The sequence below is a fragment of the Ovis canadensis genome, chromosome 12, assembly GCF_042477335.2.
Source record: "Ovis canadensis isolate MfBH-ARS-UI-01 breed Bighorn chromosome 12, ARS-UI_OviCan_v2, whole genome shotgun sequence".
Classification (NCBI taxonomy): Eukaryota; Metazoa; Chordata; class Mammalia; order Artiodactyla; family Bovidae; genus Ovis; species Ovis canadensis.
Window position 1 is genome coordinate 74,775,910 of NC_091256.1, and position 18,444 is coordinate 74,794,353.

At 39.2% G+C, this 18,444-nt stretch overlaps 1 protein-coding gene across 3 annotated transcripts in view; it reads left to right on the forward strand.

Moving 5' to 3' along the window:
- Nucleotides 1-465: 465 nt before the first annotated feature.
- Nucleotides 466-18,444, forward strand: part of DHX9 (DExH-box helicase 9) — a 44,689-nt gene continuing 26,710 nt past the window's right edge. Inside the window, exons 1-8 of one of the 3 annotated variants that reach the window (XM_069544940.1) lie at nt 466-632; nt 3,868-4,000; nt 4,798-4,938; nt 11,935-12,046; nt 12,983-13,086; nt 13,850-13,998; nt 16,358-16,404; nt 17,904-18,040. In XM_069544940.1, coding sequence (XP_069401041.1) covers nt 3,890-4,000; nt 4,798-4,938; nt 11,935-12,046; nt 12,983-13,086; nt 13,850-13,998; nt 16,358-16,404; nt 17,904-18,040 — 801 coding nt within the window. In that variant the 5' untranslated portion in view covers nt 466-632; nt 3,868-3,889. Of the gene's footprint in view, nt 633-3,867; nt 4,001-4,797; nt 4,939-11,934; nt 12,047-12,982; nt 13,087-13,849; nt 13,999-15,410; nt 15,561-16,357; nt 16,405-17,903; nt 18,041-18,444 lie in introns of those variants that run through there. The other 2 variants (XM_069544942.1, XM_069544941.1) reach the window with 2 other exon arrangements.

Sequence of the window (18,444 nt, forward strand, 5' to 3'; positions counted from 1 at the left end):
GTGGCTCACCAGGTAAAGAGCTCGCCTGGCAATGCAGGCGACACCGGTTCCATCCCTGGGTCGGGAGAAGGAAATGCAACCCACTCCAGTATTCTGGCCTGGGAAACCCCATGGACAGAGGAGCTTGGCGGGCAGACAAGACTTAGGAGCTAAAACAAAAACCCTATAAAGTTAGCACCTAACATTTCAGTTCTGTCTTGGAAGGGCACCTCATCTACCACAGGTCCCTATGACAAAAGCTGCAAAACATTTTGATGCATTAAAATGCTACCGGGTCCCCCAAGTCGCCCAAACTTTCAAACAGGAGGCGGCTCTGCTACACAAGGAAGTCAGGCCGGGACCGCGGGCGCCATTGGCAGCCCCATCTCCCGGGCGACCAGAAACTAACGGCCGCTACGTAGCCGCAGCCCCGCCCTTCCCTCACGGCGGCCTGGGCCGCCCGCCCCGCCCCCCAGCTCGCTTTCTGCGCATGCGCAGAGCGCTGGCCCCGCCCCCTGGCGCCGCGATCGCAGCCATTTCGCAGCCGCTTTCTTGCAAGTTGCGGTTTGCTCTCCGGTGTCCGTCGCTAAAAGCCCGTGCTACGGACGGTCCTAAGAGGGCTGTGCTCTCGGGCACCAGGAAAGCAGAAGAGGGTAAGGGGAAAACGGCCTTGTGGTTTTCCTTGGGCCGGCGTGGGCCCCGCGGCTCTGCAGCAGGGCTTTGTTCGGTGGCGCGGGCGGTGGCGGGTTGGGGTGGGGGTGGGGAGCCGCCTCGCCGGGTTCCCGGATTGCGGGCTGCGTGCTGCCCGCCGCGCTGCGCTGCCCGTGAGGTCGGGGGAGCCCCGTTGTTGCCCTGCTTGTTCGCACACCCTTTCCCGGCCCGGTCTGCTTAACGGCCAGGCCGCACTTCCTCCTCCGGCCTAGCGCGGCGGCGCGGCTCTCGCCGCAGAGGGAAAGGTGTGTGGGGGCGGGGTGAGTCGTCCTGTGGGGCTGAGCCCGCCGAGGCCCCGCGCTCGCCTTAGGGCCCTTCGGTCGTTCAAGACGCACAGAACGGGCTGTTGTTTCGGGGGCGCTGTTCTGCGGCCGCTGTAGACAGAGAGTAAAGGGCTGAGGCAGCGTCCCGGCCCTTCCTTTCCAGGGGTTGGGGTTGGGGGAGAGGGAGGCAGTCGGAAAACAGGCGTCTGCAGGTTTCCGTCAAGAGGTGGCGAGGAATTAGTGTAAAGGGAGAGAGCCACTTGAGATCGGGTGGCGAGGGCAGGCGTCCCGGAGGAGGTAGTAGACCTTTGAACTGTCGGCCGCGGGGCGGAGGATGCGTCAGCGGCGGAGGAGGGGGCAGAACCGCAGAGGCCGAAGGGAGTAGTGAGTGTTAACAGGCAGGCGTTGGAAACTGAAAGGCGGCCATGTGACTGGAGTGTGGTGAGAATTTAAGGGAAGCAAGGATTCGGGGGTAGCTAGAGTGGAGGAAGTGGGAATCGTTGAGGACGTCATTCCCGCACTCCAGGTGTGCAGAGTGATAGCAGGGAGATGGGACACCTGCCTTGGAGGCAGAAGTGGGCAGTGGATGAGCAGTGGCCTACCTGGCTGGAAATTCTGGGTCCCCCAGTTAGGAGCTCTGTCTCTTGGGGCAGGTTATTCTTGACTTAGTTTACTCATCTGTAAAAAGGGAATAATAATAATGCTTTTTGCACAGTGTTGTAAAGGTTAAGTAAAATAGTTCACGTAGGTGCTCCTTTAAGGATACTGACGGGTACATAACAAGGGATGGCTATAGAGGATCTTCAGGGACTGGGTAGATCCCACACCGTGAGTAACTTGGTGAATGGTGGTGCCATTTGGGGAGATGGGAAAACTGGGCTTGGGAGGAAGAAGAACAGGTTTGGGGAAGAAATTAAAAGTTTTGTATTGACTGAGATGCCAAGGTAGCATCCAAATGGGTCTGTTAGATGAATTTGGTTTTGGAGGTTAAAAAGACTATAAATGTTTAGTATATATTTGGTTATCATTAGGATATAGTTGGTGTTTAATATTATGGAGTTAGATGAGACTATCGAGGGAAGAAGGAATTTGATAGTGTAGTCCTTCATATTCCATGTTAACTCGTTCACCTTGAGGGCTTGTTTTTTAAATGGTTGAAATTTGTAGTTAGATATCCTTAGCTTTCCACAGCTTTTCGTTAATTGGGTGTCTCCAGGGTTAACTTAGTTGGCAGACAAAGGTCCGCATCATCAAAGTTTGGTTTTTCCAGTAGTCAGTTGCAGACATGAGAGTTGGATCATAAAGAAGGGTGTGGGTGTATTTGTGGGGTGTGAGTGTGTGTTAGTCACTCAGTCGTGTCCCAACTCTTTGTGACCCCATGGACTGTAGCCCACCAGGCTCCTCTGTCCATGGAATTATTCTCCAGGCAAGAATACTAGAGTGGGTTGCCATTTCCTTCTCCAGGGGATCTTGCCCACCCAGGGCTTGAACCTGGGTCTCCTGCATTACAGGCAGATTCTTTACTGTCAGAGTCCCAAGGAATTGATGCTTTCAGATTGTGGTGCTGGAGAAGACTCTGGAGAGTCCCTAGGAGTGCAAGGAGATTTGCATCCTAAAGGAAATCAAGTATGAATATTTATTGGAAGGGCTGAAGTTGAAGCTCCAGTAGTTTGGCCATCTAAGAGCTGACTCATTGGAAAAGACCCTGATGCTGGGAAAGATTGAAGGCAAAAGGAGAATGGGGCTGCAGAGGATGAGATGGTTGGATGGCATCACTGACTCAATGGATTTGAGTTTGAGCAAACTCCGGGAGATAGTGGAGGACTGTCTGCCTGGTTTGCTGCAGTCCATGGGGTCTAAAAGAGTCCGACATGACTTAGCAACTGAACAACAACAGGGTGACTGACTACAAAATAAACTTTATACTAAGTCCAGTTTGATGACACAAGACTTAGGTGCTAACAAAATACACTGAGCATCATCAGAAGACAGACTTATTGGGGTTTCCTCTCACATCACAGCAAATTGAATTTGTAGTGTATTTTCTCTGGTTCTAAATTTAGTCTCAGATACTTAGCTAGTAATTTAAATTCAGATTTTAGACCTAGGCTGAATATCTTTTGCTATCTTATAGAGGGAGTAGAGGGAGAATGCTAACAAGTGCAATATGTTGTTTTTCAAGAAGATGTAATATTTCCAAATTTTAATGAATATCAAGGCCTAAAGATTTGGTATAATATATTTAGGTTCATTAATTATTTTAAGTGCTGATTAATTTATGTATTTGGACTTACTAACAATATATTGCCTGCAGCTTTGAGGACTGTCTGCTAGGAGACAGTGCGAATGAGGGTAAACTATTGGATTTATATACGAAATAATTGATGACCATTTCTTAATATAGTAGTTTGGGTTTGAACTTGGGCCTCCACAGTGGATAACTTGGAAGTTACCTATCTATGCCAAAGTTTCTTCCCTTGTAAAACGGTGATATAGTAGGATCTATCATGTGTATCTCCCACAGTTGTGAGGATTAGATAAAACACATAAAGTACCTCTTGTAAAAAGGAGATTACATAAAGTCTCTTTTAAGAAAAGGTAAAAATCACATATAGTTACCTAAAAATAACCATTTGTGGGGGATAGTTGTTTTCCAGTCTTGATTTATTTATGCATACTTCTTGCGTAGTACAAACTATAGTATTCTGCTTTTCTTCTTTTTAAACAAAATGTGATAGATGGTCCAGTTTGATCATTAACATTTCTTAATAGGCAATGTTAATAGCAGCATGATAGAATATCCTGTGCTTAACATAGATTTTCAGTAAATTTCAGCCATTGGATATTTCCAGATTGGTAATTTCCACTGTTTACTTTTATAAATAATGCTGTTTTTAACTAACTTGTTTCTTAGGTCTGAAGAAGACACTTGAATCATGGGTGATGTTAAAAATTTCCTGTATGCCTGGTGTGGCAAAAGGAAGATGACCCCAGCATATGAAATCAGAGCAGTGGGGAACAAAAACAGACAGAAATTCATGTGTGAGGTATTAAAAAAAATACATTTTGCATTTATGTGACTTTAAGGCTTATTTTATTGAAAGAATAATGTTTTCTGTTTGGAAATGTTAATGTGTTGTACATTGGATTATGTCCTTTATTGTGACTTCCCTGCTATTTCTATCATTATAAATCATTTTCAAGTGATATGAAATCAATCATTTAAAAAAAACTTTTGGCTGCACCACACAGCTTTGGGGATCTTAATTCCCTGACCAAGGGTGGACCCGATGCCCCCTGCAGTGATAGCACTGAGTGCTAACCACTGGACAGCCAGGGAATTCCCTGAGCGTTACTTTTAAAACATCGTGGTAGGTAAATTATTCTAATTAGAACAATGTGTCTTTCACACTTTATGCACTACCAGTAATGCAGACTAGAAAAATTGGATTAACTTTGTCTGTAGTTAGTTACTAATTCCAGTAGAAAGTAGGTGCATTCTTAACTGCTTCACATCAGAGAGCTTTAAAATAAGTACGGCTAGTTTATTCTTTGCTCTTGTAAAATCAGATTTTAATGTGGAACTTAATGTTGTATTAGAAGAAATTATATGAGCCACATAAGTTAACATTCTTGCTTTTGGATTAGTTTATCACTGGACAGTATGAATTAAGCACTTTTTTATAAGATAGCCTGTGAATTCTCTTAGGTATGTTATTTTCACTATGTTTATAAAGTATATCTCCAATAATTAACTGTAATCCCTTAATGGTCTAGTAAAGTATGAATTTTTTAAATCCCCAAATTACCCAGGTCACTCTCTCAATATATTTTTTTCTTGAAGGTTCGAGTGGAAGGATATAATTACACTGGCATGGGTAATTCCACCAATAAAAAAGATGCACAGAGCAATGCTGCCAGAGACTTTGTTAACTATTTGGTTCGAATAAATGAACTAAAGAGTGAAGAAGTCCCAGCTATTGGGGTAAGTGTGGCCAAACAACTTGAGACGAATAAGATTATGCTAATCCAGTATGTATGGAGGCTCAGGGTGATAGTTTTTCAGTGTTGTTTTTAAATAGTATATTAATATGTTCCTTAGTGAACCTTGGGGGTGATTTGTTTTCTCAGAGAACTGGGATAATTTCCTAAAGATTTGGATTTCATTTTCATTATGTACCTGACTTGGGGATTCCCTTTAGTCGGTATGTCTTAGGGTTTTACATATTGTATTCATTCAAAACTGATTTTTCAGAGTCTGTTGTATTCTGTGTACTTCAAAAATAACATTTTAAACAGAATATAAAAATCAGTAACATTTTAAAATACATTTGCTCCCATTGACATTTTCTTAGCAGAGTTAAAATAGTATTTGGTACAGTAGAATATCATTCTTGTGTTTTTTATACCATAATTATTTTTAATTATATTGTGTGTATGCAGCAAAAGTTTTGAAAAATAAACTAAAAAGTGAAAGTTTGAATTTTCACAAAAATAGTGGTATTGCTGATGTTTTTAGAAAGTTGTATTATGAAAAAAATCACATTATGATTTAAGCAGATGCCTTAGGTATTACATGAAAGATCCAGTTTTTATAAAACCTTTAGGAATAACATTAATTTCAGCACCCTTCAATGGGTTTTTGTATTCTGACTTGCTTATAAAGGTAAAAATACATGTTTTTTACCTTTCCATTGCATTTACCCAGGAATTGAGTTTACTTTCTAGTATGGTGTACCACTATATAATTACAAGATTTTTAATTAGTTTGGTTGAGCCATCTGTAAAATGAAAAGATTGGACAAGACGACCTTGATTCTTTTTCAGATATTTGACCCACTGGCCTTTGTTCCATGTGTTATGACCTATTCTAGTTGTGTGTTTTGGTTTTATATTTTTAAGCCTCTTCCTAGGTCTGTTGGTGGCAAACTCTTCCATCTCTTTTATGTAAAAATGTTTTTATTTTACCTTGAATAGAAGATAACGCAATTCTGAGGCACCGGTTTTCTTCTAAGACTTCAAAGATCATGTTGCACTGTTGTCTAACTTCCGTTGTCTGATGAGAAGTGGGCAGTAATCCAATCATTTCTGCCTATATATGTTTCCTTTGGTTGCTTTGTTTTTTTCTTTGGTTTCCAGTAGCTTGGCTGTGATGTTTTCTTTGTACTCATCCTGCTTGGAGTTTGCTGAAATTCTTGAATCTGTAAATTTATGTCTTTCATCAAATATGGGAAACTTTTGGCTATTTCTTTTTCCCCCAAATATTTCTTAATTTTTTCTTCTTCTTTTTCTGGGACTTTCATGTTAACATATATAAGAAACCTTTTGGAACTATTTTGGAGGTCCTGGACCGTCTTTTTCTCCTCCTTTCTCTGATTTTCAGATTGGATGATTTCATATATATGTTAAAGATAATCAGTATCTTCAAGTTCACTGATTATTTTCTTTGTTGGTTCTGTCAGTTCCTCCCCCCACCGCCCGCCAGATACTGTCTTTTTTCCCCCCTAAGTTTATTGCCCCCCCCCTTTTTTTTTTAAACAGGTTTTGTTTTTCTGGTGTCATTTCTTTTCATCCAGTCAGTATAAGCATACATTCATAATACGACTGAATTTCTTGTATATCATTGAGCATAGTTACAATAGCTGCTTTAAAATTCTTAACTGCTAATTCTAACATCGGGGCCATCTCAGGGTTGGGCTCTGTTGATTGTGCTTTTTTTTTCCTGTAAAAACACTGGTTTTATTATTGAAAAAAAGAAACAAAATCCTGGTGATTTGCAGTATCTATCAGCTTTCAATTTTGGCTCTCCTGTCCAGAAGTGTTTCATGCAAGAATCCATCTTTCCGGGCCTTTTTCAGAATTTTCTGTCGTCTTTCTTATTTTAAGCTTGTGGTCTTGGAAGCTCTGGAATTTTTTTTACATAATTGATTTCACACTGTTTGACGTTTCCTTTGTCTTCTGGAATATCATCTTTTTTCTTAGTTTCTCTTTCGGTGCAGGATCTGATCTTTATCATTTCTTCTGCCGTTTTACTTTTTGCTTCTATATCACCTGCTTCATTGCATCTAATAAAACAGCTATTGGAGGCCAGTAAAGCCATTTTCCCATCTTGAAAGACGGGTTCCCACTGCTGTCTAGGTCCAATTGCATCTGAATGCCCAACAACAATTGTGCTTTTGAGATTTTTCCTCTTTGTATGTCAAATGGTTTTGCATTATATTCTGGGCATTGTGACTATTACATTTTGGAAACTAAATGATGTTAGTCTTCCAAAGAGTATTTTGTCATTGTGTTGTCAAGCAGTTAATTGAGATGGACTTAAGCGCCAGCACTGTCTTTTGAGTGATAGTTCAGATCTCACTTCAGTTTTCTGATCCTGTGCTGGGAGGCTTGAAATCTCCTCTGCATATATATAGTTTAAAGGTTAGCCAGAGATTTGGGGAAAGTTTATACACAAGAGTTTGGGATTCCTCTTTTGTTTCCTTTCCAGGATTTCTTTCTTACTTTCTAGCAGCTTTGGTGTCCCCAAATTCTTATCCTTTGATACTTCTGGCCAGAAAGACTGGGTTTTCTATTGAGTTTTAGCTGTCTGAGATGGTCTTCCCTAGTAATAAAAGGCATAATAAGCTGGAATTATACTTTCTATTTTTTGCTTTCTCATTTCAAGTTCCTTCTAGAGTTTGCAAGATTTTGTTCACTTTTTAGTGCCTGTGTATAGCTGAGGAGAGTTTTAGGGTTTTTGTTTTTCTGGAGTTCATATTACCTGCAGGAGTTAGTGTAGTAGGAGCTACTGTGCCATACCAGAAATAGTATCCTATTTTCAATTTTTTCTTGTTAGAATTGTAACACATTCAGATCTTTTCTGTAAGGCTCCAACTGTGCATTTTCTACTTTGTCCCTCACTTCTACACTGGCCTTCTTGCAATTCGTCAAATAGGCTAGCGCCTTTTCCGTCTCAAGACTTTTGTGCTTGACTATTCTTTCTGCCTAGAGTGCTATTTCCCAACCATCCTGTTGAAAGTTGCAAATCTGCTGTTAGCCTGGTGGTCTGTCTCCTTTCATTGTTTGCTTTTGTCCGTATCGCTTACTAACTTCCAGTCTGGTGCTTCTCAACCGGGAGTGATCTTGTCCCCCAGGGATGTTTGGCAATATGTGGAGACATTTGTTACAACTGGAAGGGGATGGTGGCATTATTGACATCTAATGGGGAGAGGCCAAAGCTTCCTGAAACAAAGGATCATCCAACCCGAAATGTCATTTATACTGAGATTGAGGACCCCTCTTTTAATCTATTTTTTACCCCTAGATCCTCATACTATAGTTCATGAGAGCAGAGGATGGGGTTGAGGGGGGGGGGTAGCAGTTCCTGTGTTTAATTCGTTGCTATCTCTCTAGCGTCTAGAATAGTTCTGTTCCATACAGTAGGCACTTAATATTTTTTGGTTAGATGAATGAGCGATGAACTTGGAAAAATATTCTATCACAAGCAAATCTTTACTATGCCATCTATATTTTACCTCCCCATCCTCACCAAACCCTGTTTGTGTCACTTTACTTGCCCTTTCATGCAACAGAATGTACTTGCCAAAAGTGACTTATTTCTAAATGCCAAGGATACTTAAACTTTTTTTTATCATGGAAAATGTCAGATGTGTGTCAAAGTAAGACTAGGAATAATATCACAAACCCCTGTGTTGCAATACTTTTCACCATGACCAATCATGATTCATCTCTTAATTTCTGTCTACCTTTTTCCTTTTGGATTATTTTGTGGCAGATCCCAAATACCCTGTCATTCATATGTTACTGTTTCAGTTTGTATTTCTAAAAGGTAATCTTTTTAAAAAACACAGCAATTCCATTATCAAACTAAAAAAAATTAATAGTTTCTTAACATCCCCAAACACCCAGTCAGTACTCAGATTTTCCTGATTGTTCCGTGAGTCCATTTTTAGTAGTTTATTTAAATTATGTTCCAGATGTTGTCTTGTGTTTTTTAATTGATGTCTGGTGTTCTCATCACTAGATTCTCTCTCCCCGTCTCTCTCTAATTTTTCTTTGGAATTCGTTAAAGAAAGCATGTTGTTTATTTTAGTTTCCCACACGTTAGATCTTGCAGATACAGCCCCCTGGTATCATAAAGTATTTCTCTGTTCCTCATAATTGGTGGTTAGAGACTTGACCAGATTTCAATTTGATTGGAGTAGAGGGGCAGGCACAGGAAATCTCCAAAGATTAAGTCTGTACTCCCATCAGGAGGCACCTGATGGGACGTTAGCGGCTATTAATATCACTGTGGATTTAATTCTTCAGTAAATTTCTTTGATTTTTTTAGTTCAAATACTTTTATAACAAGAAACCACCTTTAAAAAAAAAACAGAACCTCTCTTTATCAATAATTCAGTTATTCTGGGATGTAGTTTATACAGAAAATGTTAAAGATAAATGTTTGATTCTTTCCCTTTAACAGTTAAGTTCATCCCTAGTATCTTTTAAAGGTTATCACTTATGTATTAGTCCACAATTATTATGAACTCATTGATTCAAATATGTAACATATTAATACATTCATTAATCTTTTTGTTGCTGTTTAAGTTGTCCCATTTTTAGCTGGTAGGACCTTCAGATTGATTTTTTTCAGTTCCTTTAACCTTACCCCTCTCCAGTACTCTTGCCTGGAAAATCCCATGGACAGAGGAGCCTGGTAGGCTGCAGTCCATGGAGTCGCTAGGAGTTGGACACTACTGAGTGACTTCACTTTTACTTTTCACTTTCATGCACTGGAGAAGGAAATGGCAACCCACTCCAGTGTTCTTGCCTGGAGAATCCCAGGAACGGGGGAGCCTGGTGGGCTGCCGTCTATGGGGTCTCACAGAGTCGGACACGCCTGAGGTGACTTAGCAGTAGCAGTAGCAACCTTACCCCTTAGTCTGATTGTTTTCTTGCTTTGTGGCATATCATATGTTTGACTCAGCTTGAATTTTACTATTAGAGATGTTAAGATCCCTGGCTCTTTTTCCTGGGGGGTGGTGTTTAGAGACTACAAACTGAGTGCCAAGACTTGCTACTAAATCAGTTATTGTTTTAGCCTTTTCAGTGTACAAAGCTTGGGAAAATTTTTTCCAAGACAAGGTATATTTTGAGTTCACCCTGATGCTTCCAGTTTAAACTCAGAATGGCAGAGTTTTTTCTCACCCTTCGTGTGCATCTGTTTGTCTGTTACCCCCAAACCAAAACTGTGTTTCGTTGCACAGCCCTAACATAATTACTCTTGCCTTATTCAATAATACATGTACAGCAGTCTCATGCTGTAAATTCCAGTGCTATTATCAATTATGCAATTACTGGAAAGTTTAAGTTTTTGCAGTTCTTTTCATATTTAGGGTATATCCTACTTGTTGTTGTTTAGTCACTAAGTCATACCTGACTCTTCGCAACCCCATGGACTGTAGCCCATCAGGTTCCTCTGTCCATGGGATTTCCCAGGCAAGCATACTGGAGTGGGTTGCTATTTCCTTCTACAGGGAATCGTAACAGCTCAGGGATCAGACCACATCTCCTGCCTGGCAGGCGGATTCTTTACTGCTGAGCCACCTGGGAAGAAGCCCCCATATCCTACTGCAGACTTAAAATGACTGCACTTTCACGTTGAAATATATAATTCCTCTTTGTGGTCATTCTGTCATCTCTATCCTTTGGTTTGTTTTCATTTTGCTTTAATTTTTAAGGATCATTGTAAAACTGGACAATTACATTAAATAGTTTCATAATTTGTTAAATTAATGAAACAAGTATATTTGGAAAAGTCTGACTTCTGTCCCTGCCTCCTCCATCTGTTTTCCTGTTGGGTTTTTGTTTTTTAGTTATTAGTCAATCTTCTTTTTTCTAACTATAAGCCAAAAAAAATATGTATATTAATATTCCTAACCCCAGCTCTTTATTTTACTAACAGTATCTTGTGTACACTTTTCTTTTTCCTTTACTTACCTGCTTTTCACTAAAATAGTACCATAGTTTCTTCAGCTAACCTCTACTGATGGATTTTTGTGGTTTTTACTGTTACTTACAATGCTAAAATGAGTAGCCTATGTATTATGCATGTGTATACATATAAATTTTTGTATTTTTGCTCATCTGTCTTGGGGAGAGATTAGTTGAAATGGAATTGCTGTATCAGAGGATACTGCATATGTGCTTTTGCAGGCTGTTACCATTTTCTTTCTCTGTAGGATAAGAGTTGAATTATTTTGCATTTCCACAATTTCAGTCATTTCCAGTGGTTCTCAACGGGCAGTTTGGGCATGTCCCCCAGTCCCCATTGCATTTTTGACTAAGAACAGGGGGAGGGTTGCTACTGGCATCTAGTCGGTAGTCCAGGGATATTGCTAGACATCCTGTGATCAAAGCGTCATTCCTGCTTTGGCCCAGCTGGTTCATTCTTACTGGAGCTGTTAGTAATTGCACTCCACTCTTCCCCAGTAGTATATTGGACACCTTCCATCCTGGGGGACTCATCCTTCAGGGTCATATCTTTTTGCCTTTTCATACTGTTCATGGGATTCTCCAGACAAGAATACTGGAGTGGGTTGCCATTTCCTCCTCCGGTGGATCACATTTTGTCAGAACTCTTCACTATGACCTGTCCATCTTCGATGGCCTTGCACAGCATGGCTCATAGCTTTATTGAGTTATGCAGAAAGGTAAATGATATATACAGCATAAAGTGATCCCAGTTTTTGTGTGAAAATTATTTTCATCTACATAATTATGTAATCTCCAGAGAGAAAATTAATGGATATTTTTATTACCCTTACCTTTTCTACCTGAAATGAGAACATAATAGTTTTTTAATTCTGAAAGCAACAATATTAATATTATGAGGAAAAGAGGGGGTGACACATGGGCCTCCTCTGAGTTTTAGAGAATTTAATGGTCTCTGAAGGCAAAGTTACTGACCTTGCCTTGACTTTTCCTCTTATAGGTAGCACCCCCTCCACCCTCAGCTACTGATTCATCTGATACCACAACAGATGATGGAGGTTTACCAGGAAACCTGGGAGGACCTCTTCCTCCACATCTGACTCTCCAGGCAGGTAAGGACTTGAATGTGTGCACATGACACTGTCTTGCACAGTCATCATCTTTTTCTCACTTGGACAGATAGAAATAACTATTCTGAAGTCCTAATGTGAAGAGAACTCAAGATCTTCATAAGTTTGCAGATACAACCAGATTATTTAATCTCTTAAAAAGTGGTACAGCTCAGTTGCTTTCTGTCAATAGATTTTGATCTCTGGATAGATTTTGCACGGGCTAGAATATTTGGTTAAAGGGGTTTATACTGCCCTTTCTTGTTTTTAACTTGACTTCTACCAAATATTGTAGGCTTGTTTGTTTGCTGTATGGGTCCCAGTCACTGCTGAATTCTGTATATATCAAAACTTTCATTAGTGTGTCCCCTGTGGGGTCAGTTACCTGGAATATTTGTCAAATTACCTATGTCTCAGATCCAAGGATAACAATGTTTACTTATAAGATTACTTGAGTAAACTTTTAAAAAGTATTAATAAACAGTTTTAGGGAATATTAAGTACAATTTTTACTCTGCTTTCTCATTAAAATTCATCACTTTTTAACACTTTTTAAACTTCTTATTTCCATCTCTAGCACTAGCTTGTAGCTTTCTTTCAGGGTCATATCTAGTGAAGAAACAGTTACCATTTAATCAGTTATTACATATGTAACAACTTAAAACAGAGGTACATGATAATGTATGCCAGGTTATCAGTCACATGATCATTACTAGCAGCACCCTGCTGCGTACCATCTTTACAGTTAGCAATTTAGACCTGTATTCAGTGAGGTAACACTTGGTTAAGTGAGAGATTTCAGGTCCATTTCCAAATAACTGAAATCTTATTTCTAATAATAGAGCTCTGAAATCTAAATTAGGAGTAGTTTTAAAAAAATATTAAGAGTGTTTGTACAATTTGATTTGCTAAAAGAACATCATTTTCTTTCCGTAATAGAAAATAATTCTGGAGGTGGGGGCTCTGGCTATGTGCCCACCTGGGATCGAGGTGCCAACTTGAAGGATTATTACTCAAGAAAAGAAGAACAGGAAGTCCAAGCGGTAAGGCTATATAACCCTGTTTTACATCTCCTAGAGTGTGATTTAGGACTTGGTTCATGGAACAGTTTAAAATATTTGCAACTTTATAATTTAGTGATTGTTTTAATTAATTGAGACTGATAATTCATGCAAAACACCATAAATCTAAGCTACCTGTTAATTCTGGTCACTAGAATTGCCTGTGAAATAAAACTGTTTTTCCCTGGTATTAATAAAATGTCTCTTCATCTGCTTTGTAGGAAACTTAGTTGCCTTAGTAAACCTCATTTCTTGATCACTTGCAGTAAAAGTGCTTTGATAAGACAGCTTACTTTTCTGACTTGATAGATACCTTATTTTTTTGGCCAAATAGATAGATACTTATATTTTTTTGGCTGTGTGCAGCATGCAGGATCTTAATTCCGTAACCAAGGATCAAACCCATGCCCCTTGTAGTGCAGAGTCTTAACCACTGGACCACCAGTGAAAATCTTTTCGCTTTATTTGTTTAAAGTTTTTAAACCAGCCTAAAAAAAGTGGTCAAAGGCTTCTTAGGAACAGTTTAAATGTGTAATACATTAACCAATAGCGTGTTTATACGATAGGACCGTCACATGGAATAAAAACTAGTTCTGGCTGAGTTTTGACTAGGATTAAAAGCTGTTAAAAAAAGACAACTTTTGCACTTTTAAAGCATGGTACAAAGAAATTGTTGTTATAGAATTGTGTATCTTAAATATACATAGCATCATGAAGCCAAATTTAATTATCATTGATTCAACAGACCCTTGAATCTGAAGAAGTGGATTTAAATGCTGGACTTCATGGAAACTGGACCTTGGAAAATGCTAAGGCTCGTCTGAACCAATATTTCCAAAAAGAAAAGATTCAAGGAGAATATAAGTACACCCAAGTGGGTCCTGATCACAACAGGTTTGCTTGTTTCACTCTTTTCCGTCTATAGTAAGTTAGGGGTTTGTAGAGTTCTTGTTCTGTTCTTGTACGTGGCATCTGGTTCAGTTTGTGGATGAGTAGAAATGGTGAAAAGATGTGTTACTTTGACCGAGAATTGTCACTGATGTGTAATGTGCAGTTTGTGATGGCTTCCACTTAGGAGTGTGATTTTAAGAGTAAAATCACAAAAATTTTCTGTGTAAGAATAAAATCTGCAAAAAATCTGCTATTTGTGTTGCTAGACTTCTGGTTCTCGTATGAATCTGAGAGGCAAAAGCCTCAGTAGTAGCCTCAAGTAGTGGTTTGTCCGTGTTTGGCTAAAAAGTCAGCCAGAGGTAGTGAGTTTGTTGTTCTCTGTGGTGTTAGAAGCAGTTATAATGTGTTTTTCTTTAACGTGTCAAGTTAGACACTTAAAGTTTAGAGTCTTCAGAGATAAGATGGTGTTACATCTAGAACCAAATTTCCCATCGGCTTTGAAAGTTGCCTGTGTTCGAGTCCTATTAGTGAAGTTTTAAGGGCCTGTTGTGAAGCTGAAGGAGAGCCTCCATCTTTGTATGTGAGTTAAATTAGCATAATTTTGTTCTGTTAAATTTCATAAAACTGAACATACAGGGAGGAGGAGGTTCTCACAGTGACAGTATGTTTCTCAGCCTGCTTGCTGTTCTTCCTGAGAGCATTCCAGGGTGTAGTAATTATTACTCCCAGGAAGGCTCATATGGATAAGATTCTTCTGGGGGCACTAATATTTTATTGAAAGGGAGGGGATGTTTTAATGAAAATCTGGATGATTTAATTTGCTGTCCTTAAATGAACTAAGTCAAAATGCATCAAAACTGTTTTCCTTAAAAATCAAAGTGTTGCATCCAGCAACCCTAAAATAATTATTACAGAAATAAAACTTTGATATTGATCAAAATGATGTTCAGAGCATGGTTCCCCCTGCTTCCCAGTGTTTTATTCAATCCTGAATTCTCAAATACTTAATTTTGACATTGACTTTATTAAACCATCAGAGATTATAAAAGAAAGATTCATTTATTGATGATTTTTTTTTTTAAATTTTGTTTTGCTACACTGATTGGGCTTAGTAGCTCTTAATAACTTTAAGGGCAGTTAGATAATTTAAGTATGCCTGAAACTTATTGTAAATTTTTTTAATATCTTAATTGATTCTGATACAAAGAGTTAAAGAATTCAGGCTATGACAAGGAAGGCAGAGGCAGTTGGGGGAGCTTGGACAGCATTGCTCTTTGTATGTCCTTTAAAGGCATAACAGACAGCAACACTAGAGGTCTGTGTTCATACACACATGTGCTGCTGCTTAGGCTGAACTAAGCAATCACATGGGAAACTATTGTAAACTGATTTCTGGTGTTGCTGTTCCCCCCTAGGTGGAGGAGAATGAGATTGAGTGCTGACTTTAAGCCTGGCTGAGAAACATACTGGCATCGGTGTCATTAATGAAAGGGTGGATGTTGTTTCCCTGAAAGCCAGTGGCCTTTGACCCCTGAAGCCGCTGTGCCTGAAGGTCAGTTCACGAGGTATAGGAAGGAATCTTAACATTTTTTTTTTTGTAAGTCTCACCTGACCTTTTATTCACAGCACAAAGCCAAGGTTAGAATATGCAATGGAAAGATCAGAAAGCATAGTTTCCAAAGGGCAATTTTCCCCTTTTTAAAGCCCAAATTTATTCCCTAGTGTCTGCTAGCTATTTTAGCTGTAGTTTTCAAAAATATTTTGTTCTCCGAGACTTGACTTAAATAAGCTAATTTTTTTTGTTGTTAATAAGGGCTACTTCCAACTGCAGGCAGATACCAGATCTCTGTTTCGAGCCACTGACACGGGCTCAGTGTTCGTATACCCATGTGTATGTGTGCATACGAGCCTATTTTTAGCTGATGGTAACAGATTGAAATCATTAGTGGGTGGCCCGTGCAAAGAATCTTAAAACAACCACAACTGTAGTTTAAGGAGAGTATTGGACTTACTTTATTTCTTGGCCTCAGGCTAAGTGGAAAATTCCTTTTCACTGAATGTTTTCTAGCTATTCAGACTGCAGCCTTGAAATACAGTTTAAAGTAAGTAAATATGGAATCACAAATCCTAACATTTTCTTTCCATGAACAGTTGGCTCATCAAGTTTGATTACAGCTGTCTCATGCCGTGTTGTACATTATTTGACGTTTATATACTTCATTTGTTCTAGGAGTGAACAGAAATGTTTACAGTGGTTTTTTGCTTTGATTTGCCTAAGCAGTTGGAAAGCCTGATTTAAGAATCCTGGATTTAATAATTCTAATGGTGAAATTTCTAACCTTGTTTGTATATGTTGTTACAGGAGCTTTATTGCAGAAATGACCATTTATATCAAGCAGATAGGCAGAAGTAAGTGTTATTGCTTTCCTGATATTCTGAGTCTTGTACAGTTTAGTAGTATTCATTATAAAGTCTTGAGCCACATATATTATTAATTTGACAGAGTCCATGCTATAAGGTACCATTTAGGGTGTTTTAGAATATTAGTGATTAGCAGGCCCAGTTTCCCAATTTTACATGTGAAAGATTGTGCTAGTATTGTATTTCAAAGGGTGAGAGGTGGTAGGCTGCTGAGGAATGTGCCAGTGTCAAAGAATTAATCTTTGCGTTGATACAGAAAAGATAGAGCTCCTTCAGGTAAAACTTAGTGACATTTAGAAAGGATTTAATCAGATGATAGGATTGGAGGTCTAAAGGTGAATGTGAGCATTTAAGAGTCATGGAGTCAAGACAGAAAGGTGAGAAAGTTACCCTTGAGGAGGCATTTAAGGAACTGACTGGGGTTATTCATAAAGGAAGTAAAAAGACAAGCATGAACATGTATTCTTTATTCTTAGTAAGTTTAAAAGCAGGCAGTGTGTCATGCTTGAAAGTATAGAATAGCTCTGTGTACCTGATTTTGTCTCTAACAAGTTTAGTGATTTCAACTAAATCATACCTGTGTTGCTGGGACTCAGTTTACCTCACCACAGTTGCGGGAAGTAGGTAAAGATTCTTTCCAGCTTGAGAATTATGCACTTATGTGTAGTGTCTAATTCTTACGACTTAAGTGTAGTGTATCAAAGACTTAGAATAAAATCAAGTCTTTGAAAGAAGCACTAGGAGATGATGTTGAATTTTTTTAATCCTAGACTTTTACGATAACTTTGAGGGGATAGGAGTTTTAAGCTTTTTGGAACATAGCTACAGTCATTTGTTTACATCAGGGAATAGCAAACTTCTGTAGAATTCCAGATAAATATTTTAAGCTTGGTGGGTCAAATATATGACACATTATTATTTCTGTCTTATATTTATAAGCTCTTTATAAACATGATAACATTTCTGGTTCCTGGGCCCATGGTCAAACTCTAGTTGAAGTGTTCTTAGTAAATGGCTTCACTCTTGAGAGACAGAATTGAGTAACTGTGACAGAGACTATATGGCCTTTAAGCCTGAGATATTTTTTGACCCTTAATAGAAGAAAATTGCTCGACTCCTGGCCTAGGCACTTTGGACCCATTTTCATTCCTTTGATTTGCTTTTTAACCCTTTATTTTTCAGAAGTTAAATTCTTCCCGTTTTAATGCTATATGATGTTAATAATGACAGCTTCATTAAAATAGTTTATTTGCTTTTAATGTAAAGATTTGTATGTGGTATGTGTCTTAGTGTGTGCCTATAACCGATGGTCAGCTGTTAATGGTAATGGTTTGAGTTAGCAGTTAGAATGAAAAGAGCTTAGAATTCATACTCTGCATTTTAGGTCAGCTTTTGTACCCTAACCTCCTAGTTGCTTATGATGAGATGTTTCTGTACTTAAGACAATTTATCTTTTTCTCTTTGGTAATTTCGAACTTAAATTATAGGGATTTTTGCACGCGAACATGGATCAAATAAAAAATTGGCAGCACAGTCCTGTGCGCTGTCACTTGTCAGACAACTCTACCACCTTGGAGTGATTGAACCTTACTCTGGACTTACAAAGAAGAAAGAAGGAGAGACAGTGAGTCTTTAGACTTAGTAGCCCAGAGAGATAATATGAGATTCAGTTTTGCTGTTGTTTAATCACTAAATCTGTCCAACTCTTTGTGACCCCATAGACTGTAGCCCGTCAGGCTCGTCTGTCCATGGGATTTCCCAGGAAAGAATACTAGAGTGGATTGCCATTTCCTTCTCTAGGGGATCTTCCCGACCCAGAGAGCAAACCCTGGTCTCCTGCATTGGCAGGCAGATTCTTTACCACTGAGCCACCAGGGAAGCCCGTGAGATTCAGTTTAGCTTCTGTTTAATATTTGGCTAAAGATGTTTGATCATTCTAGGACTCTTGCCTCAAGAAATGGAAATGGCCTTACTCCTCATCATTAAAGTAATTCTTTCACCAAGAAACTGACTTTTTGGTGGCTTTAG